Source organism: Sparus aurata, chromosome 18, assembly GCF_900880675.1.
Source record: "Sparus aurata chromosome 18, fSpaAur1.1, whole genome shotgun sequence".
NCBI classification, from domain to species: Eukaryota; Metazoa; Chordata; class Actinopteri; order Spariformes; family Sparidae; genus Sparus; species Sparus aurata.
The window spans coordinates 22,177,268-22,199,954 of NC_044204.1; the positions used below are offsets into that span (position 1 = coordinate 22,177,268).

The 22,687-nt window shown below is 43.3% G+C and overlaps 1 protein-coding gene across 3 annotated transcripts in view; it reads right to left on the reverse strand.

Moving 5' to 3' along the window:
- Positions 1–2,362: 2,362 nt before the first annotated feature.
- The window catches only part of atrx (ATRX chromatin remodeler), a 31,854-nt gene continuing 11,529 nt past the window's right edge, over positions 2,363–22,687 (reverse strand). For all 3 annotated transcript variants that reach the window (XM_030396736.1, XM_030396739.1, XM_030396738.1), the window contains exons 19-34: positions 22,450–22,587; positions 22,176–22,351; positions 21,969–22,086; positions 20,718–20,848; positions 20,359–20,453; positions 20,114–20,253; positions 19,295–19,448; positions 19,090–19,193; positions 18,181–18,289; positions 17,894–18,071; positions 17,506–17,697; positions 8,265–8,414; positions 6,336–6,452; positions 5,818–5,913; positions 5,559–5,687; positions 2,363–4,002 (exon numbers count right to left, since the gene is read on the reverse strand). In XM_030396736.1, coding sequence (XP_030252596.1) covers positions 3,799–4,002; positions 5,559–5,687; positions 5,818–5,913; positions 6,336–6,452; positions 8,265–8,414; positions 17,506–17,697; positions 17,894–18,071; positions 18,181–18,289; positions 19,090–19,193; positions 19,295–19,448; positions 20,114–20,253; positions 20,359–20,453; positions 20,718–20,848; positions 21,969–22,086; positions 22,176–22,351; positions 22,450–22,587 — 2,231 coding nt within the window. In that variant the 3' untranslated portion in view covers positions 2,363–3,798. The remainder of the gene's footprint in view (positions 4,003–5,558; positions 5,688–5,817; positions 5,914–6,335; positions 6,453–8,264; positions 8,415–17,505; positions 17,698–17,893; positions 18,072–18,180; positions 18,290–19,089; positions 19,194–19,294; positions 19,449–20,113; positions 20,254–20,358; positions 20,454–20,717; positions 20,849–21,968; positions 22,087–22,175; positions 22,352–22,449; positions 22,588–22,687) is intronic.

A 22,687-nucleotide genomic window follows, 5' to 3' on the forward strand; every position in this document is an offset into this window, starting at 1 on the left:
GTAATTGGGCCATGATTTCTGGAAAGCGACATCGCTGTTAGCTTTTGAAAATGCTTTTTTTTTTTTTTGAGTGCCATTCCAATATGTTCTAGAGAAGGCAGACATCTCTCCGAGACTTACTCACACCAAAACAATCTAGATGGATATACAGCATTGCAGGTAAGTTAAATTGCTGGTGTTCTCGTTAAAATACCTCAACAGCTCAAATCGAACTCACTTCAAAATCAGTGACCACATTGTATTGGTTCCTGCTGTCCAAAAGACAGAGAGAAAATGAGGTAAAAAGATACAGCAGATTTTTTTTTCCCAGAGGAGAGCACCAGTCCTATTCCATGCCAATTTGCCCTCATAAACCCTTTACCAAGTCATGTGCACAGAACCTCTCTGTCTCCACAAAGCCTTAGTCAGCCTACATCCACCGTACAAAATCAGATTCCTTATGCAACTGGATCCTGACCCCTAATTGGCTTTACACATCAGCATGGATTTAGGGCGGTGATTGGTTGTTCATTGCGGGGGCCTCACAGACTCCGCGGCAGTGTAGTCTGCAGCAGGCCGCCTTTTTTCAATGGACAGAAACAGCTGCCTGCTGCACACAGGACCAGCAGGGATGTGCCGCGAACCTGGAGTGGTGGTAATCTGGGGCTGAGAGTGGATGGGATCAACATTTCAACATCTGCAATAGTTGTAATGTTTCTCCACTGGCAGATATCTGTAAGCTGTGAGAGCAAGCTCCCCTGGGGGAAGGGAATGGAAAAGTCAAAGACATGCAGGGGGAAAACCCTGGCAGACTGAGAAATGAAAACAATACCGGGAGAGGGAAAAATAGATGAAAGATTGAAGGGAGAAGAGAGTGGGACAAAAGGCACTTAGTGTTGTGGGTGTGAAATACAGGGACGCCGCATCAGGATGTGTCAGCTGTGTGAAACTTTCTGTGAATACCCTCGGATCTCTTGCTAAGAACTAGATGATAGATACTGCTCTCCTACTGCACTGTAATATAAGATGGAGCCAGGAGACGGTTATCTTAGCTTAGCATAAAGACTGTAAGCAGGGGGGAAACAGCTAGCCTTAAATTTAGCTCACTGACTAACACGTTGTAACTTATGAAAATCGAGAAGTGGTTTCCACAGCGGGGTTGTGCTGCTCTTCGTCTAGGACTTTGGGGAGTCTCCGTTGGTGGGCTGGAAAACATAGAACTTGTAGTTACGTTTGGACAGAGCCAGGCTAACTGTTATGCTAAGCTAGGCTAACTGGTTAATGGCTGTATCTTTGTATTCACCAGACAAGACATGAGTCGTCTCATCTCGTCTATTGCTTAGCAAAAAGAAAAAACATCCTAAGTGTATTTCACAGAATCTTATACTGTGCCTTTAAAGCTTATGTAAGTGTTGTGTGAGCTAACATCCCGCCCGTTTTGCAGTTAGGGTTATTCCGCTTCTTTACAGTTCCACTCCACATTTTGAAGACAAATATTGTACGTATACTGAACTGCATTTCTTTGATAACTTTAGTTACTAGTTACTTAACAGATAAATTCATTTATTTTATTAGCAATCAAATGAAAGCAAACACTTACACTGATATTAGATCAGATAATTGGTCAGCACATGTACAGTATACACATAAATGTAAATAAATATGTAATTTACTTTTATTTTGATTCTCATGTACCTTTAATTTGGAGACTTAAAGACTTTTACTCGTGTACTACCCGTATGGGTGAGTTTCACTTCTATCACAGTAATGTTTTAACACAATATCTTTACTTTTACTTTGTGTAGGCCTAAACTGTAAATACCAAATATGTTCAAAAAACATGTTGGAGTTAATTTCTAAACCATGTTGTATAAATAGTTCTTCAAAGAGTTTAATTTGAAGCCCTAATTTCCTACTTGAGACACATCTTGGTCACAATTCTTTTTCTAATCAAATCTAAGTGGACCTTGTTAACATTCACGTGTTTGACTCCATGTTCTGAGCCCCAGGGGTTTTCGGCACTGACAATGAACCACAGCATCTCTGGTTCAAATAAGGACGTTTGTTGCATGTCTCAATTTATCCGTCAAATGTCTGATTAAAAGGTACAAAATGCCCTAAAAATACCTATTTTGTTTACAGATTTTTTAGACTCTCAAATATCAGTTTTGGCACAAAGCCACAAAGCATTAAATATCGGTCAGGATTCACATGTAAGTATGCATGTGTACAATACTGATTCTGTCTAATACCTACAAAAAATAAGAAGGTGGCCAAAAGGAGCTGACCTTCTACAAACATCCCCGTTTATAAATTCAGTCAGTGCAAAGGAATGCTCTGTAAATGGTTTCAGTCCTGAAAAACAAATGACTCAAACACAGAGTTGCTCATCCTTTTGGTCACTTTATTAAATGTTATATTAAATACTTATCAAGATAATAGCAGATCAGATTCATGGCAAAACATGTGGGTGTATTTGCTAATGTAAGAACATTCTTAAAGGAGGGCCAAAAAGTTTCTCTACATTTATGAAATACACCTTGTGCAAACACAGGAGCAAACTAGAGACAACAGGCATCTCTTCATGAGAAATGTACATATTGCTCATGTTTAACAGCTACACCAGTTTAAGCGTTAGAAGCAAAAAATGTGCCAAAGTAGAATACAGGTAGTCTGGGGGGGCCTGCCTGGTGAGACTACAGTGTCCAGAAGGCATTTCTCACAAAGTAGAAAACACAGATCAGCCAGACTGATTATAACATTTCCACTCTTTACTCCATCGACTCCAGCATGAAACACACATTTCAAACTTTGACAGACGAGTAAAAGGAAAGGCTTTGGGCCCTGTGACACCTGGCTGATGTGGTTATGCTTTGTGAGACCCAGTCACTCACCCAAAGCTTGGGATCAACACAAGTGGAACATAAACAATGAACAGGACGCACAGTGCTATGCTAGACAACACGTGACGATGAGAAAGATGTTACAAAAAGGTCCTAGGAACCGGCAGGCAGTTTTGAACAACACAAGCATTCCATTACCATGTTCAGCGACAACTAATGTAAACACTTAAGAGCATAATACAAAAGATTCTCAACAAATCTCAAATCTCATAACTTTACAGAGCTTTTTTTTAGGAAATTAATATAAGGCCATATTTTTTAACTTTTTTTTTTCTGTTTTTGTCTACTTATCAATTTCTTCCATCTCCTAAAAAGAGCAGGACGTTGCAGCACCATTAGCTGTCTGCTTTGCTCGATATTGGTGAAGGAATCTACTGGGGCTAATAATCATGTAGAGCTTTACATCATAGAGCCCTGTCACCAATGACACTGGTCCCACTCTGCTTCAGTTCGGCATTTAAAACAGTATAAAAAACTGAGTTTAAATAATGAGGAAACCCTCTTTTAAGGGGAGAACAATACAATGCTTAAAAGCATTGGGGGTAGAACCTTTTTGTCTTTAAATACATGAAAAATGAAGATATAGAACTTGAATAACATTAAGGCGGTATATACATTTTTTTTTTTTTTTTTACTGTTGAAATTCCTACTGGACTCCTTTCACACAGTCATTTATACATTATATCCACCTTCTCTCAGTGAACTACAGAATAAAGAACTGAGAGTCTATCCCACTTAAGGCCCCAGTGGACCGCAGCCTAGTCTCAAAACTACTCCACCCTCTGATTGGTGCACCAGTTCACTTTGAGCTCAGAGCGGTCTCACAGCACGTTTGTTACAGAAAACTGGACCTCGCTCGGACTGGGCCACTGGGAGCCGGCTAGCTGAGTGGGGGTTGAGGGAGAGTCCCTCTGACCTAAAGGCCCTTGGAGGGCCCAGGATTTTTACCCAGGCCGTGGAGCTGCTGGTAAATCCCCAGCAGGTCCATCTGACTGAGCTGGTTGCCTCCCAACATGCTGTTCTGCACCAGCTGGTTCAGGTAGCTGGCCTGGTTGGCCATGGCCATCTGCTGCTCCTGCACCTTCCTGTTGGTGATCAGCTTCTGCACGAACATCATCAGCTGCGAAGACACAGATGGCGAAACAATTAAAAAATATATATATAAAATCACTACTATACTTGTTATTTCAAAAGCATAAGAAAAGAATAGACAAGAAAACAGAATACAAGGGCTGAAACAATTCCTCAAGTAGCTAGTACTCATTCTTTCTAAACTTTACTCAGTATTTTGATGTCAGGAATATTATATTATTTACTGACAGTTTAGATCTGTTTCCACTGAAATATTACTGAGTTTATAGTGATTTTGCTGTTGTAAATATAAACAATGCAATATGCAAGAACTGGCTGCCTCTTAAACGCAAAACAAGTAGGGCGCAGTATACCACCAGAGAACGCATCAAATACAGCTAACTGTGGCTGCCGTTAGCCAGCTAGATCAGTCAGCCATGCAGCTAGCAGTCCAGACTGAGAGCCAGGGGAGGAATTATGAAAAAGGACTAGGGCTGACTGGTGAGCCTGCTAACTTCAGGAGGTATCTCAAGATCAAAATACATCAGTGTCTTTGAAATAATGTCATAACTCTCATTAGGTTGCATTCTGTTGGATCATTTTAATTCATTCTTGAATGTTTTAAACTTGAATTCTTACATATTGCACCTTTAATGTTGTAACACTGTTAGCCTGCCCTCTCACTGAAGTCACACAGCGCAGAAACAAGTGATAGGGGGGCAGAGTGGCTGAGACAGAGATACCTTTCACTGTATTACAAGACACTTCCATCAAAATTATGTTGAGCTGTTGCCAGGGAAGAAAATTGCTTAGAATTACTTTTGATTTTTGGGGTCGCTGAGATTAATTATTGGTGTGCTTGAGCACCCCCACAAAAAGAGCCTTAAATCACATTTTTGACAAGATAAAGCTTTGATTTAGGATGATATTATATATCACGTTATTTTTAGGCAATATCAAAATACACATTATTGTGATATTATACAATCTCAAAAGCTTTTCACATATCTCTCCTTTATTTTTGACCAAAGAGAATTAAGAGAATACTGAAGGGATGACTATTGGTACCCTCACAAAATATTAACATGATGGAATTTTAGATAAATAGTTATCTGTAATGTGGATAAACGACTAAGTGGGTAAAGGCAGGTATGAGAACAAGTGGGACAGTCTTTAAAACCAAAAAAGACAACATTCTGCCACATCATGACATAACAACATCTAACATCAAAGACGATATATAGTTTGAGTGATATGAATTAATAATTGCTCTTTCTTGTCAAACAAAATGTGCTCCATTTAAGTTATAGACATTTCTGAACCAAATTGTTTTTCAAGAGTAAATTAATGCTTCAATCTGCTTGGTCATGATATTCATGTTATTAATCATCATGCAATTACAGTTACTCATGTATACATATACCTTTTAAGTGTAATCCATTAAATACTGCCAGTGAAACATATTGTGATAACTGTTTTTGTCGATAAAGTTTTATCTGATATGATAAGTTCTACCTGCTACAATCTAGTTTTCTGCTAAAATAGCCTGTTAAAACCTGACAGCAGATCTTGCGTTTCAACTCTTGTTCAGAAAGCAGATCTTACCGTCTGCTGCCTGGTGAGGACGTCCCTGTACACAACTTCCCTGCGCTTGAACTCCAGCTCCACGCTGGCCTGTCGACCCAGAGCCATCGACTGGACCTGACTCTCTGTGAGTGACGGGTTCTCCTTCCACTGTGAGGAGAAAGGGGAGAGCTTACACATACTGACCTTGACCACTGACACTTCTATGTCGCAGTCCAGTGACAAAGACTTCATTCAAAGCACTTCTTTTCACAAATATATGATAAGCTTAGACACTCACCACTCTGGCAATAATATCCTCCAGTGTCTCCCGTGACAAAGTCTTCAATGCATTTGTTGCTTCGATGACTTTCTGTCGTCCCTGGTTTACAAGGTCCTGAGCACAAATAATGGAGATGGAAAACATGAAACAATGAAGACAAGAAATTAGTTATTGAATCACTTTTACAAGTTTATAAGAGTCATTCAAAGACACAGCTGCAACAACAGCATTTGTCAAATGCCAAACAGTATTTTTACACTCATTTGACTTGGAAAACACAAGCCGACTCTTGCACCTTCTGTCCTTTCCCTCAGTCAGATGTGCCATTGTGTATAAATAGCTGCTGCCCCAGACATGGAGTATTACGAACTGTCGGGTGGAGGAGCGGGGCAGAGCTGGGCACGTTGGCTACTAGACTGTCACAATTAGCAGTGGGGTCTGAGGAATGTGGGGCGCCATGCCGTGGGGGGAAGAGAGTGAGGGAAGAGGAGGAGGAGTGAGAGGCAGGAGAGGGGCATGTGGAGCTCATTACTTACCTCCAGCTGCTGGTTGGTCATGGAGGCCAAAGCCGCCACATTGTAGGAGAAGTAGCTGGTGGAGCCCATGTCCATCTGGGCGTATGATGCCTGGTAGTTGGTCCTCATGGACAGACCCTGAATGATAAAAGAGGGGGTGAAGTGAGGAGGCATCCAACAGAAGAGCAGGGTTCATAAAACACAATTTAGGCTAGTGTGAAATTGGCCCGCAACTAATGATTCCTCTCCTTATTGATTAATCAAGTAATCGATTTCCCTGAGCCAAAAGTTTTTAAACATCCTGGCTTAAAAAATTACTGAACAAACAATCGATTATAAAAACAGTTGGCAACTATTTTTTGGCCGATTGTCAAATAGATTAATCGACAGCAGTAATTGATTGATCAACAGCTTTTGTTTTAAGAGCAACCACAGGATAATGGGGTGCCATCGCTGTGACCAGAGACCACAGATAATTCTGCAGGCAGAACAAGTTGCCTGACGTGCGTGTGTGCGTGTGACCTGAAGTACCGTGTTGTCCCAGTAAAGGCCAGCAGGATGCCGATGTTTGTGTGTAATTGAGCCCCTGCTGCAGATGGTTTTCCCGTGCCCTGTAATCTGGCCATCCGGTATGTAGGGGTGTGGGTGTGTGTGTGCGTGTGTGTGTGTATGTGTGTTAGGGGCCAGTGGGGGTCTTTGGACCTGGTCATAGACAGGTGTGCAGGCCTAAACAGTACAAAACCTCAAAACAACTGCGAAATCACAACGCTCTCTTCACTTTTTGGGTCTGCTGTTAACAAGCAGCCACTCCTTGGACTTCGACTGCCTCCTCAGATGTTCTGCAGACTTCATACATCTTCAGACAGACAGTCACAGAATCTAGACTAGACTTTCCAAAAGTCAGCGTCTGAAATCTAAATTTATGACATGAGCCTCACTGAGCTCCGCACCGAGCCGAAGTAATCCCAGTGAGACCGAGGGCTCCTGGGTTCAGTTTGGTTTTGAGCGCCTGATCATGTTCTCTTAGTTTTTCCCATTTCCTGAGTTGCAAATCTGATATTCATACACATAGCTTTTCCTGGCCACCACCGGCCAACCCTTAAGTTGTGAAGACATTAGCAGAGGCCGGGTTACCTTCCAGTTGTTTCCCTTACAAAGCTCTGAGTATACAACATGATACTGAACAGCCTCCCGTGGCTGAAAGTGCCTACTTGTGCATCTTTAGTGTATGACAGATTGCAGAAATGAAATCCTCACATTCAACTTCAGCACCACTGTTTTTCCTGCAACTGGGAACCCTCTGTTCTCTTAAAAAGCAGGGGAGCTCTGAGGGAAAAGCCGCTTAAAGGCACACAGAGGGCAGAGGAGGGAGAGTGTGTTGGAAAAATAATCATTAGAGTGAATTAGAATCTAGGATTACACAGGGGGGAGAGGAGACCTGCTCCTACTCTCTTAGGACATCAACCCCTCCAAATACACTTCTCCAAATAAACCACACTAATTGCCCATTGATTTGTCCCACAAGAAAGAGAAGACAGAGGAGGGCACAACGGAGAGAGAGAGAAAAGCGTAAGACAGACAGAGGAGGAGTTCCTAACCCTCTGTGGACCTATGCACTTACAGTAAGTAGCACTGACACTGCTTGGACAACCTCTCAGTGATTTGTACAGCAGGTCACTCGCCTGAAAGTGGGCCAAATTGACAATCCCATCACTGAGGAGGGGAGAGGGGGGCTGTCATCTGCTTAGTCCCAGTGATGAAAGGATTGTACAGATCCAACACCAACTCACACAAAAAAGGGGGGCCTCTCTTAACTCACCTTACACTTTGATGTCAATGATTTGGAGAACGATGAACACAAGGGCTGAGTGCTTTCTGTGTGCGTTTTTGTTTTTGGAACCGATGGATATGCATGCATGCATTGCGCGCACTTTTCTTCTCCTTGCTTACCTTTTTCTCTGCTTCATACTCGGCCCAGGCAGCCTTGCGATCCTCCTCGCTCAAGGCCTCCTCCTCCTTGTGGTCCAGCAAAGAGTCGTGTTCATGGTAACATGCGATCTGGTCCTTATTGTTCTGCAGCATCTCAGCCAGGAAGGGATCCTACAACAGCGAAGATGACAAAAAGATAGAGAGTGTCACAGTGGTATAAAAGCAAACGTTGGAAGGGGAGGAGGCTCTGTAAAAGGTGAAGGAGGCCACCTGAGAAATGGAGGTTACTGTAAATTCAGACCAACAGCACATGTTAGGGCTGCAACTAATGTTAATCATACATTAATCAGACAATTATTTTCCTATTAATCATTTAGCATGGACAGTGTCAAAAAATGTCATGCTCTCTTTCTTGCTTCTTATTTACATATGAATAATCCACGAATACTAAAGACGTTTATTTACTAAACAACCGAATGTATGAATTCTATGGTATAAATAAAACATTTTAAACAGAAAACCTTTTTAAATGTTCATGTTAGCACCCGTCATCGTTGCTGTAGTAAGTCTTAAAACTGTGAGCACATCCTTGATAAAAAAAAAGGTTTCACCCACACTGCAAAGCAAGAAACAAGAACTCTCATGAACATAGGTAGATTCTTGCTGAATCAAAACAAAGTGTTTCTTCATAAAATGTTCTGTGAGCTGAGAACGTCACTCACCAATGCAACATGTAACACTAAAACTGAGTGTAATGGTTTGTCTGTCTCCACAAAACAACCTCAGCGACAGGAGCTCTGCACAGAAATGAGATGACTGCATGTTTCTAAGAGTGAGGTTCATTATCTGCCCTGCAGTTTGCAGTTTTGTATTCATATCAGAAAAATGCTGCACCACTTAGCACGTGTGCACCTGCATTGTTGCTGCAGCAAACGATAAAAACAAGTCAACGGACCTAAGATCTAAGTTCTTCTAACACTCAGACAAGAAAGAAAAACTTGGATGTGCCTGTAAAAGGATTAAGAGAACATGTAAAAAATCTAACAAACATAAATAAATGATAAAAGGGTTTTTTTTTGGACTCTGGTTTCCATGACTACATTGTTATTGAAAACAATACCTGAGTAAAATTAGTAGAGCTAGGCCAGGCTCTGCTCACACAAACATGGTTTAAATTACTCTCTCGCAGCACGTTTGCTTTTCTTTGTCTCGACTTCGCTTTACATTAAACTGGAAATCTGTGATCTGGAAACAACGTCATGCAGAAGTTGCATCATTAGTCTCCACACGGGCCAATTCACAGGGGGGCTGGTCGTCTCCCCTGCCTCACTTTGAACACCAACAATGAGTGTGAGGATGCAAACAAAATTAATCATAGATGTCACTGGTATTAAGGTGGACCGAAACAGACAAAAACAGAAAGACAAAACTATGAAATTAAGCAGTGATTGCAGATCTGTATTGAATAAACAGAAAATAAACACCAGACCAGATGGAGTGAAACTGGATCCCTGAGACGGGTGGGGGTAGAAGTGCGCTGCAAGAAAACTACATGAGAACCTATTTTTAGGCCTCACAACTGCAGACAGTGACAGATACGGTGGCTGAAACAGGTAGGAGCAAACAGAGCCACCAAGTTTCACACCCATCAACCTCCAACACTTGGGCCCTGGACCTGATTGTGCCCCTCTATGAGACATGTTTATGTTTCCCAGCCATCACACTTAATCAGGACAAAACCAGGCCACCCCTGAACAACCAGACATTTTGAAGCGGCGGCACAGCCAGCAATTCGACCGCTGCTTTGCTCTCTAATTAGGACATAAAAGCACAGAAGAGCTTGTTGGCCTGACTCAGATAAAAGGCATCCACTGTAGTTTGTTCTGCCAAAATAGGTGAGCACACGGTCAAATAAAGGCCATAGATGATGCCAGCACAGGCACTTACACTGGCAGTGGTATAGATGCAACATGTTTATGACTACAAGGTATGGCAAAGCCCAAATCTGACCCAGTGGTGACAATGAGGATTGCCCAGGGTCCACTCTTTTTTAAGTGGATCTTAACACAGTTGGTTTGCACTCTCCACACCACTCCACAAAATTAGAGCATACCTTTCTATGGATGTCAGTTTTTGAGCCACCACAACACCCGCAATGTGGCCTGCGACAGACTCTGTTAGCCATGTTTTCAGCCTACTGCACATGCCCACATTGTGATATCCATGCTGAAACAAACTGGCAACCCTAGCAGGCACTTCTAACTATGACACAAAAACAAACAAAACTTCTTCTTCTGTTTACTTCTGTCTAATTACTGAATCAGAAGTTACCATTGTTTGAAAATGTCAAACTAATTCCTGCACTACTTCTGCACAACCTGCAGTGGATTCCTAATCAAACAGACTGAGCTGGATTATTTTTAAGTCAGTTACAGCTACAGCCAACAAGCACAAGACCACAACAAGAGCTGGCAGCTTCTCACCTGTTTGCTGGCATAAACAGAAATTGTCATACAATGAAGAAGGCCGCAAACCGCGTCTGATAAATCCCTGCTTAACAAGTCCAGACATGGGAATTTGTTTTCATTTCCCTGTTAATGCTGTAGTTCATCACATTTAACTTTAAGTTTAAGACATGCATGGAGAAAACAAAAACTCTGTTGAGCATGTAGAAAGTGTGTGCAACTTTTATTGCAATGCATGCAAGGGGGGGACTTCTGATTGTCAACCGGGGTACGGGTCAGTGGAACTGCAGGTCAGATGACGGTACTAACACTACCAATGGAACCCAGTGCATTCTGGGTTACTCAAGTAATCCCCACCAGTAATGGCTCTGGGGTGGTCCGGTCCAACTCCAATCCTGTTGAGCTCAGTGTGTGTGTGCGTCCGTGTGTGTGTGTGTGCGTCTGTGTGTGTCCTCAGCCAGCACTAATCACTGTAGGTAAATCGACCTAGGCTATTGTGTATGGTAAGGCCTATCACTTTACTGCAGAGGGAAGAAAGAAAGCCAGAGACGCTAGGTGGGCAGATGCTCAGAGAGAAGGAGGTAAATTACCCCACTCTACTTTTTTTTCCTTCTCCAAGAGAAAAATGTGTGGGGCAGGGCGAGTATTACTAGAGGGTGACATTTAGGGAGGAATTTGGGCATTTGGCATCATAGCATGTGTGTTTGTTCAGATGTAATAATGGAGGTGGCTGTCCTTGTTGGAAGATAAGCTCCAGACTACAGGCTGCATAAAGCAGGGCCTATGAACCAAAATTGGCCCACCATGAGACCACCAAATGTTTCTCAAATGGCTCCCTTATTATTATTTCTCATAATCTGAGCATGTCAGGCAGATAGTCAATTTGCGCATAAAGTCAGTCAATTTAGGAAACTTGGGATCATTCCACTTCACTTACTAGTACAGTGACGCAGTGGTTAGCACCGTTGCCCTTCAGTTCAGAGTTTGCTCCCGTTTCCTCCCACCATTAAACACACGTATATTAGATCAGTGCCCTTGACCAAGGTAATGGCCTAATTCTAGTGCAAGGCCATTACATTCAAACCTGGATACAGTGTTGACTACAATTAATTCCTATGAAAGCTGCTCAGTGACACATCAAGCATCGCCTCCTGGGTGTAAAATTACCTGAATCTTTTGCTTTCTGGGCTCTTTAACGCAGGCACACTATAGACTACAGACCAAGCCGGCTCACGTCCGCTCTTTCTGTAGCCTTGATCTGAAGTTGGTCTTTATGTTTGTTGACTACAATGTATGACTGTATGCAATAAAGTAAAGATTCTTCTTCTTTTGCATCCTAATATTCAATCAAGTAGCTGCTTTCTTTTGGCCCACAGCCCACCATTAGTTTCCAGTTTTGGGAACAGGATTGGACCACCCTGCTTTAGACCACAGAATCACAGCAGATTCAGTCTCAATGAGGGCCTGATAATCTGCCGTCTTGATTCTAAACAGCACTTTTGTGCCTTTTATTCAACAAAGGGTCTGCAAATGTGCTGCTAATGTAAAACAAGCTCTAAGCTGGAAGTCTTGGCTTCAGCTGACTGCTAAACAAAGCGAAGGGTCAGCAGAGAGAAAAAAAAGCTTGAGTAAGAATTGGTACACTAATCACTCAAGGCATCCAACATGCCTGACATTTACCACTATATGAAACCCTTTCCATTCTTTCCATTGAGAGAACAATTTATGCCCACTTTAAGCCAAATTCTTGTACATGTATGTATTATGAAAATGGCCAACCTGCCAGCAGTCCATAAATGATGTAAAGCAGTTTTCGAACTCGGCAGCTCTCACATCAGAAAGATGAAAAACTGGGAGTCGACGTAAGTGGGCCTCATGTAGACTTTACAACTTGGCACAGGCACCAACACGCACTTTACCAATAGACTTTAGGTGGCGCTTAACTGTAAAAGGTCTGATGCAATTAAACACCCTCTTGCATTAATAGCTCAGAGTTCTCTACAAGCAGGATTTTTGGCTGTGCTATCAGATACTTTCTTGAGCTGAGAACATTCTCAACCATGTTAACCCAATTTCCTGCACCTAAATGACCACTTATTTTGTCGAGAATGCGTTAACCATGCTTCCACGGTCAATGTTTAATTTTATTTCTGTCATTGCCACTATAATTAACCTATACTTAACAGAGAACAGCCACACAGGAGGAATTCATTGTGCAGAAGAAGGCAAGATGGGAAGGTAAAACAGACCCACATACATGTGAAAGTCACAGGGATGCTCAGAAATGTAGCTAATTTCTCAAGTAATCTAGGAGTATCTGAATGTACTCAAAGGTGCTGTGTCTGCCAGAAACTGCTTTAGAGGCACAGGTGCATTAACTACAGCAACAGAGGGGGCCAAGGCAGAATCCCGACAGCAGGAATGCGAGTGGCTCAGATATTTGTAATACCTAAACATAGCCAGTCAAAACTCTCTTCTCTCCTCCAGCTGCACGCAAGTGATACACATAACCCTACTGGGCTGCTCTAAACAGTTTCTCTGCAGAAACGCACTTAACCACGGGCACTGTGCCTGACATCAGGAGGCCGTCCCTGCCCTCAGGACCACGTTGTCTTTACACCCTCCGGTGCTTGCACAAGTCAAAGGGTTTATCTAGCTGTCAGTCAATTAACAAAGAAACAAAATTACATGTGTCACAAAGGGCTAAACAAAGACAATAAATGCAACTCATTCCTATAAAAACAAGCCTCAGCCCACAGCAGGTAAGAGCACAAGGGGTATTTCTACGAAAGCTTGCTACAAGGGCCAGGCAGCTGGAGCTGGACAAGCAGGTCAAGAGGGATACACCAAGCAGGAAACAAGTCAAAACATGGTTCAGGAATAAATCTTAAGTCAGAAGCAAGTTGTGCACTAGTTGTGGTAGTTGATCACAGAGTGGGGAAAGTGGAGAAGTGTTGTTTAGTACAAATTCGATACAAGGGGCTGATCCCCAAACTCCACAAAGTGGACTGGCCTACAGTTGCCAGCATGCTCAGTTTTAATAAGGACCTGATTGCCCTCAAAAAAAGATGTAGTTTGTACTATATGTTCTTTAACGCTGTCGGATATCAAAAGTGTTAATAGCTTATCCCAGTGACCCAAATGCTCAACCAAAACAAACATGTTCCCTTTGGTCTGGACCGTATAATTCGTAGGCCAGGGCATCTCTGTAGCACCACAATGCCTCATTTATAATAGTTTGTTGTAACACATTTTGCCTTTATCCAAAAGAAAAATGCAGCTCATGTTATTTCGACACTTAGCCATGATGTGTCCAACTTAGCAAAATCTGATGTCAGGGAGGTGTTAGGGGGTCTCAAAGGTGATGATCATTACATTCATAGTTCTGAGGGAGTATACTTGCACCTTAATACCTTCAATTAAATTAAAGCCATGTCTAAAAAACAGCCACTGTCAGTTTCCTGTGCATTTCTCAGCTTTTGTTATCTAGTGGTGCGTTTGACCTTATCCTGCACACAGTGTAATACCACAGCCTAGACATTCAGTAAAGAGCTTCTTTAATCAACCATCTTCTTGCATGTTGTTGAAGTTCAATAACCATGCAGAGATTCATCACAAAATGCATCAAGATCTCCACAGACAGTAGTCTCAAGAGAACACAAATGCAGCAAATGAGGCCATGGCTCTCGCTTTTTCTCACCTGTGCAACTCAGTCTTTTGCTGTTACTATCATTAGTGTTTCTCCACCTGCACTGTAACAAGCTCAGGCATGGTTCCTGAAAGCTGGCAAAAAGCATTCTGGGAAGTATGAGAAACCACTTACCGAAGTCAATATAGACAGGGCAAGATGAGAGTGACTGCAACCAAAAACTTATTACAAAACTTATAATATCTGCTGTAAGCCACAGAAAATCACTGACTGATGATATATAATGCTTACAGAGTATTCAAGGGGGAGTTTTTCTTAAAAAGGTCAAAGTGACTTCCTACCACTAATGAGACAAGCATGGTGTGGCTTATTGCTCCAGTCTGCTCCAGTCTACTGTGGCTCAAGCGCAGCCTCCCCACAGCCTTTCAGTGTACCTGACAGAGCCTAATGACCACTGCAGCCATCACCTGCTGAGAGCACATACATTGGAGGTACGCCCACAGCCTGCTAGCTTGACCGACAGAGTACAATGCTGCAACCTTTGCAGAGAATACTGCATAGTTGTATAGAAAAAAAATCTACCATGTTTAAGTCTTTTTGTACATGTGTTCGCATGTTTGACTGAAGAGACGAATGTGATGAACAGGAAATAGGTGAGGGTGTCTCAGGATGGGTGGGTGGGGAGTCAAAAACTCATGTCTGGGCTGCAGGGACCTTCTTTGTCATTAGGGGGAAGTGCGCCTGCTTCCTTTGTCTCCAATTAGTTTCCCTGAAGAGCGGAGAGACATCTTTAAGAGAGGGTTTTTAAATAATGACCCTTCATCATGCAGCGTAGGCCAGAGGGAGAAGAAGAAAAACAACTTTACTGAGCTCGCTTTGAACATTCGGAGGCAGAGTGGCGAGTCAGGGCAACAGATGGTCGATGGCGGGTAAAAGGCAGGGTGGGGTAGTAGCGAACGGGAAAGAGAGTGAGGACATCAGTCAGGACAAAGGGGAGGAAAGTGCAAATAAAAGTAGAATAGGAAGTGAGGGTGGTGCAGAAATAACCAATGCAGGATTTAAGCATGTAGAGGACCGAAAGAGGGACTGATGAGGAGGGGGAGGTATGTGGGAGTGATAGCAGAGAAAAGACAAGGTGCATGTCCATGTGATTTCTTTTTATTCCCTTCTGCTCAAAAGGTAGAAAACCTACAACAACTAGAATGCACTGCGCCACTGCTACAGCAGCCCTAAAGCAAGGAATACATGCTAGTTTACTACAGTTACTACATTTGTAATTATACAAATCTGGTAAACATATGCAAACTTTCGCTTTCAGCTGAAATAACCAGTACCTCTGTGGCCTGTCTGACCCACATTTTAAACCCTATACCCTCTGGCTGAAAATACAGCACTTCCCAGCATAAAGAGTTGAGGAGAATAAGTACAAAACTCCCTGTGCCGTGGCTCGAATCACTCTCTCCTTCTGTGCAGAGCGATGTTGGCTCAAACTGATGGAGGGCGTCTGACTCATCTTCACATCATTCCAGACGGCAAATTCCTTCCATAATACTGCAAGTCCTGCTGCCACATCACAGTTAACCCCCTGGCCAAAACAGGTCGGCTTGTTAAAGAGCTTGTCAGCCTCTCCGTCTTTAATACTGTGTCACATAAATGTCACTGGGCTCGTTAAAGATCATACACATCTAACAGGCTGCGGCTCAATGAACACATCTTTCCTCTTCAAATCTCCAACTGTGCTCTGCTGCAATGTAAGTCCACTAGTCCCAGCTTAGAGGAATATGGAAGGTGAGAGCAATGATATCAGCTGCCGGCTGAGTGGACTCATGCAGTGCTACCTGTTAATACCCATGAAGGGAATAGCGAGATAGATCTTTCGACGGTGTAAATGGAAAACAGATTTTCCATTAAGGTCCCCTAAAAGTCTCTTGACTGTCCGGTCAAAGAGCAAGCGGGTTGGATATACAGTGTTTCTTTTATCCATTCTGTTTACAGATATCTGCAGAGTAACCCAGGTCAAACCAAAACAAAGAGTTAAAACCACTTAAGATGATCTGAATAAACCCAGAGCCCGCAAAAAGGGAAGGAGTGGGAAAAGATGGGAGTAAATCAAAGATCAGCAGAGAGGGAACGAATAAAAAAGAAAAAAGAGGAGTGCAGGTTTATAGCTGGGCAGCAGCAGTGTTGCAATGAGAAGACTATTTAGTAAATAGCAGTAAACAGACAAATCTGTGCAGCTGTGCGGGGTTGGATGGCCCATGTAAGGGCTGTGTGTTCTTATTAAACCCCAGGGGGCCCAAATAGTGACAGAGCACCTGCATTAAGGGGAGAAGAGGCAAGCGCATGATTATGAAAGGAAATGAGAAGAAACAGAAAGATCCCGGAAAGGCCAAGCAGGATATAAGCTGGAACCAAGTCTCAATAACAGTTTATCACTGAAGTGCTAAACTTCAAAAGGAAGAACATACTACTTGGGCAAGTTTGGAAAAACAAGCTTGGCATTTAAAATGGCATTCTGTGCCATGTTTGTTGAAGGAATGAAAAGCTATTGCACTACTGTTAATTGGTTTCAGGCTGCTTTTGCTCATTTCCTTTGAGGATCAGTCAAAAGAAAACCATGAAATCTCTGTCAATGGTTTGTCAAATCACAATAACGCGTACGATTTATTCTGAACTGAATTTACAAAAATATTCTTGGTCAGTCGTAGAAGCATATAAGAACAATCCAAGTACATGCATGGCATACATGTATGCAGGGTTTTCCCTGCCATTATACGGCTTAGGCGTGGCGCCCAAGCATTTTTGCCTCCCGCCTAAGCAGGTTTCTCCCCAGACGGTGGAACAGCGGCGCTACCCCTAGATCAGCGCCTCTATACTCCGCGCGTGACGTTGACAAGCGTCCGTCCGTCCCCGGTTGACGGCTACGAGTGTCCGTCCGTCCCCCGGCTGACGGCTACGAGTGTCCGTCCGTCCCCCGGCTGACGGAGTTAATGACCGTCTGTCCGTGTCTTCCCCCCCCCCCCCCCCCCCCCCCCCCCCCGGACTGATGTTGACGAGCCTTCGCACCCCCCCCCCCCCCCCCACCCCCGACAGACGGTGCGCCGCAACACTACAAATTTCTGGGGAGAACCCTGGTATGCATGGTTACCTTAGGGAGCAAGGGCGTGGCTTTCTTGCTCTTCCTCTCTGAAGGATCATCCAGCATGTCCGGCTCAAAGGTGTAGAGCTCGGCCAGCTCGTTTGTCGTAAAGTGCCGCTCAATCTGCTGCTGGTCCACCACCCGGAATGACAGAGACTGTTTGGTTACCTGCCGGTCATAAATCTTCTCCTCCATTGTACCCTGAAGGAAGAAAATTTAATAAGTTTAATAATTTAAATCAACTCATGAACTGTCAAAAAACACAGGAGATTATCATTGAGCCATCAAAATCTTTTCACACTAAAGTTTATAAGGATCAAGATCAAGCAGCAGAAAAAGTTGTCAGCCATGACGTTTGATCCCCTTTGGTTGATGATTGGTGGTTTTATCAGCTCACCTGGGCCAGGAACCTGTACACATAGACGGTCTTTAGCTGACCGAAGCGGTAGACCCTGAAGATACTCTGGACGTCGTAGGAAGGGTTCCACGAGGCGTCAAAGATGATGACTCTGTTGGAGGCCACCAGGTTGATGCCAAGTGAGCCAGCTCGTGTTGAAATGAGGAACAAACGACCTCTGGGAAAGTCAAGAGAGCAGGAGAGGGTGTTAAGTTAGTATATTGAAATGCACTATTTAGATTTTAGGCATCATTGAAAAATGTGATTTTGAAATAAAAATAAACTACCTTGTGTTACTGGTGTCATTAAAGTCTTCAGCCCACTTTTTCCTGGTGGTGGCACCAGTGGAGCCGTCCAGGCGATAGTAGTCGATGTTCCTGTACCAGATTCCGTCACCTTCACAGACATGTTACAGCTAAGAAATCTGCTATGACTATGACTATTCAACAAAATAAAAACAAGTGTCTCCATCACAGAGGCCTTTTTCCTTGTCAAAAGGATTTAGTTTGGGTATTAGCAGACAGCAGATAGACGGTTGTGTTGGTTGGAGGCCAGCCGTGTTTAGCCTTCAAGATGACAACCCCCCACCACCGTAACCAACCTTCATAACCAGCATTTCAGCATGTTTCCAATTACGGCACTGTGATCTTTTCATTACAAATTACAAACCCTTGAGCAAACATTTTTTTTGTGGAATAAAAAGTCAAGGTCTAATCATTTTCAAAATGAAAGTAAAAACAGCTGCTGAAGTTTAATTAGGAACATGACCTTACACCAGCGGCGGTATGCATGTGTGTGTCTGTGTGTGTTTAAGGATAATAAGCACACCAGCGTGTACAAGAATACATGTTGCATGTGGGCTGCCTTACAAGTGTGAAACCTGCATCTCCATATGAAAATACTTCAGCCTTCTCCAGCACGAATGTTAGCTTTTTTTTGCTTTTTATATAACTCACACACAGTTTAATCAGTTCAAAGACCACAGTGTAAAACCACAAAAATCAACACCGGGACAGAAAACTGGGCTCCTCAAGCCCCATAAGTCAGAAGCTGGCTTAAAATGTTCAACAATGTTCTGTGATTTTTGCACATCATGAAAATAAGAGCAGCTTTTCAAAATGTAAAATTAAAAGGGAGGCAACTGTGAGATCATTTAGGTCTTCTTGAATAGATGCGAGACTGCACTAAAAACATACCTTTGTACGGAGAGATTTTTTCCTCATCATCTTTAGCTCTTGTAGACAGCTCCAGGAAATCCTCAATCAGGTCCAGAGAGATGAGAGACTGACTGAACACCAACCTGAAGACAGAGGTTTCAGCTAAATGTCACTCTGCAATTGATTTGTACAAACTGCATCCCAGAAAAGATTTTATTTGCATGTCAAGAACAGACACACTTACACTTTATCTCCTACTTCTTCGGCCATGCGCAGGATCTCAAAGAGGAGCACCATCTTTCCAGAGTGCTCGAGGATTTCAGCGTCGGCCTCCGTCACAAACTCCTTGTGCCAGTCAGGAGTGGGACTTCCTGGTGTCGAGCTAGGGGGTGGAGGTGCTGGTTGCAGAAAGTAACAGATTAGTCTACATGTAGGCAGGATGATTTCACAACAACAAACTGGAACAAAGAGAAAGTTTCAACGTTACTTTACAACTGTGTGCTGATATTGGTAGTCAAAGCTGAGTGTCATTTCCTTTGTATTTTGTGTTTCATGTGCTTGCTGTCGTTATTTTAATTTATTTTTGGGCTTATTCAAGCATTTAAATTTGTTGAATTAGAAAACCAGCTTTGACATCATTATATATGTAATGATACAAGACTTGGAGGACACAGTGACCTTTAAAACCAGCTAATTTGTTAGAGGAAAGGGCATGCTACCCAGCCAGCAACAGCCAGTTCCGGTCCAACGGTCCTATGCTAGTGGTGTAAACACCACCACTCCCCTGCTGCTGGACCTCTAGACGCACAGCTAATCAAGCTAAGTCGTGAACCGCAACACGGTTAGCAGAAGTTAGCAGTTACACTGGTGATATGCTCAGGCTCAGAACATTACAGGAAAAAATACTTTTTCATCCATGTTCTTTGATGAAGCTCTGAGACATGCTTCAATTGGAGTTGTGTTGCTTTTGTTTGACAGAGAGACTTCAGTAAAAAAGTAAAAAAACAAAACTAATTTTGTATGCAAAAATCAATCCTGGAGAAAGATAGCCGACTGAACTTACGTTCCTCTACAGGCGGTTCTCTCTTTCGACCCTCTCCGTTTCTACCCCGAGAGCTGGTGTTCCACTCCTTGATGACCTCCACGTCATCACTGTCCGAGTCATCAGATCCCTTCTTTTTCCCCTTCCCTTGCTTCTTTTTCCTATTAGGAAGAAGGGATGGTGAAGAAAACAGGGTCAGCAAGAGTAGCAGATGCAAGAGACACAAAGGGAGTACAAAAAGGACAAATGGAGGCAAGATATTTTACTTTTTCGTCCTTTCGTCTTCAGAGGTCATACTCATGGATGATTCTTCTGTTTCTGAAGCGATGAACTCATCCATACTGTCTTCGTCAAAGAAGCCCTGCAAGAGAGTGTGCTCATGTGAGTCCCGACTATGTGATGATATAGGTCAACCAAACACCCAGAGCTGGATCGTGGGTAGCAGAAATGATGCATAAGGGAAAATGTTGCTGCAGTGGCAATGTGTGTGTTGTTCTCCCCTGGTGCACGACCTGTCAGCACTACATTTCTATTGTTTTCCCACAGTGTGTGCGATTTGTGCTAATGTATTCCCACTTTTCAGTTGGTGTTTAGTGTGGTTTCAACCCGTCTTCCACAGCCCTACCCTGTTTTCTTTACTGATGTAGTCCAGCTGAAGGCACCATGGATGGGTCCAGATTCTGCTTAGCATCTGGAAATCCTGGAAGAGTTTGGTCCCGGCGCGGCCCCGGCCCCCTTCCATAGCATTCCCCACACCTGCACACAAGGGAAAGAGTGTGAGGAGGAAGATGGATGTGTGTTTGCATTATTTAGTTGTCAGCGTGCCCTCAATCTCGTCATACATACAGGATCCTATGGAAAATGCATGTATAAAATAATAATAAATATTATTTATACGAAACAAATCATATCTAGCAGACATAAGCCATTCAGCAGCAATATCCAGATTATAACTTGTGTGGTCTGATCTGTGTAATCAGTAGATTTATGAACAGAAGTGAGTGACAGCTGCTGAAATGTTAATTTTGTAACTCCTCTGTGTGTTGGCTTGCATTGACCAGGGAGGTCAGAAGTTACGGTAGATTTTACATAAGCAACATGCTTAGACTGTTTGGTGGTCTTGGATCCAAAGACACCACTGTGGAGGTCCAGAGCCACAGTCACAACATCAGCCCTGTGCCCTGTGGACAACCCGGCCTAATGAGCCACAGCACATACCACCACAAACCCCCTCCTCCCATCACTCCTCTTCTTACATACCGGCTCTCCTGTTCTTTGTTTTCGCTTTTGGTGTAAAACCTCTGGCCCCCTCCTCCCTCTAAATTTCTTTCCCTTTCCTTTATGCCCCCACATTCCCCCCTTTTTAAACCCCCACCCTCTGTTCCCTCTCTCCCAGAGCTCTTCATTAGGGAGACGTGGGAAACTGGGCTTAAACCCTGCCTGCGGCACTCTGCCAGCTGCCACTCTTACACACACACACACACACACACACACACACACACGTTAAGTCCTGGGCCACATTCTGAGAGGAAAGTCCACTAAAGGACTTAAAAAAGCAGCACAAAAAAGTGAGAGACCAGAGAGGCCTTCCATTTATCTAAAAACCTTGTCTGAGTAAATGACATCCAGTCAGGAGTGCACTTTCAGGAGAAACAAGACTCCTGTAGCAGGATTTAGCCTAGTCCTATACTGCGCATGTATCCCAGTGGAAGTCTCAACGGAATTTCGTTTTAGCTTACGACTAGGCTAAATCCCTGTCTGGGCAATCAGACCTGACACCGTTAAAACCCTGTTGGCATCCCCTAGAGGCTCTGCTGCTCCAGACACCTGAAAAGTTCTGAGAAGTTTTTACCAAGCAAGCAAGCCGCGTTCTCACCTGTGAAGTGCTCCAGGTAGTATCTGTAGAGTTTGCACTGGATTGGAGTGACTCTCACCGACAACACATATTCGTGCTTGGGAGGCAGGAACTTGGTGAGCGCTGTATAATCTTTCCTCTGAGAAGCAGAAATCAGTCTGTTAACCATGCAAAAAGTAAAACAACAAAGGCCACTGAAGTTGTTTTAGCCATTTGTGTATTTATTACCTGGACACAGCCGGCCAGCATCTCATAGAGGATGTGAGCCCTCTTCTTCATAATCCGGACATCGTGTAATGTGGAGTCGGCACACTGACCGTTCTGTATTGGGTTTATGAAGCGGTTTCTGAACTCCTTGACTGAACCAAGCAGGTTCTCCTTGATGAAGTTCACCATGCAATGGTCTGATAAGTAGACAGATCACAAGTTTTAGATACATACAACAAAGACCACACAAAATCTTCCACACACGAACATCCTCTGTAAAAGCAGGTAGACTCACATTCAATGAGGTTGTTTTGCAGAGGAGTTCCAGTTAGTATAACCCTCCTCCTCGTCCTGACAGAGTTCATCGCTTTGGACACGGCGGACGCCTCGTTCTTCAGGATGTGCCCTTCATCGCAGATCACCAAGTCTGGACCTGGTGAAAGCAAAAGATAAAAGCTTTGCACATGTTGGAGTACAACTGGACACATGTGAAAAAAAGAAATGCCAATTTAATGCTATGAGCTGGTGGTGAC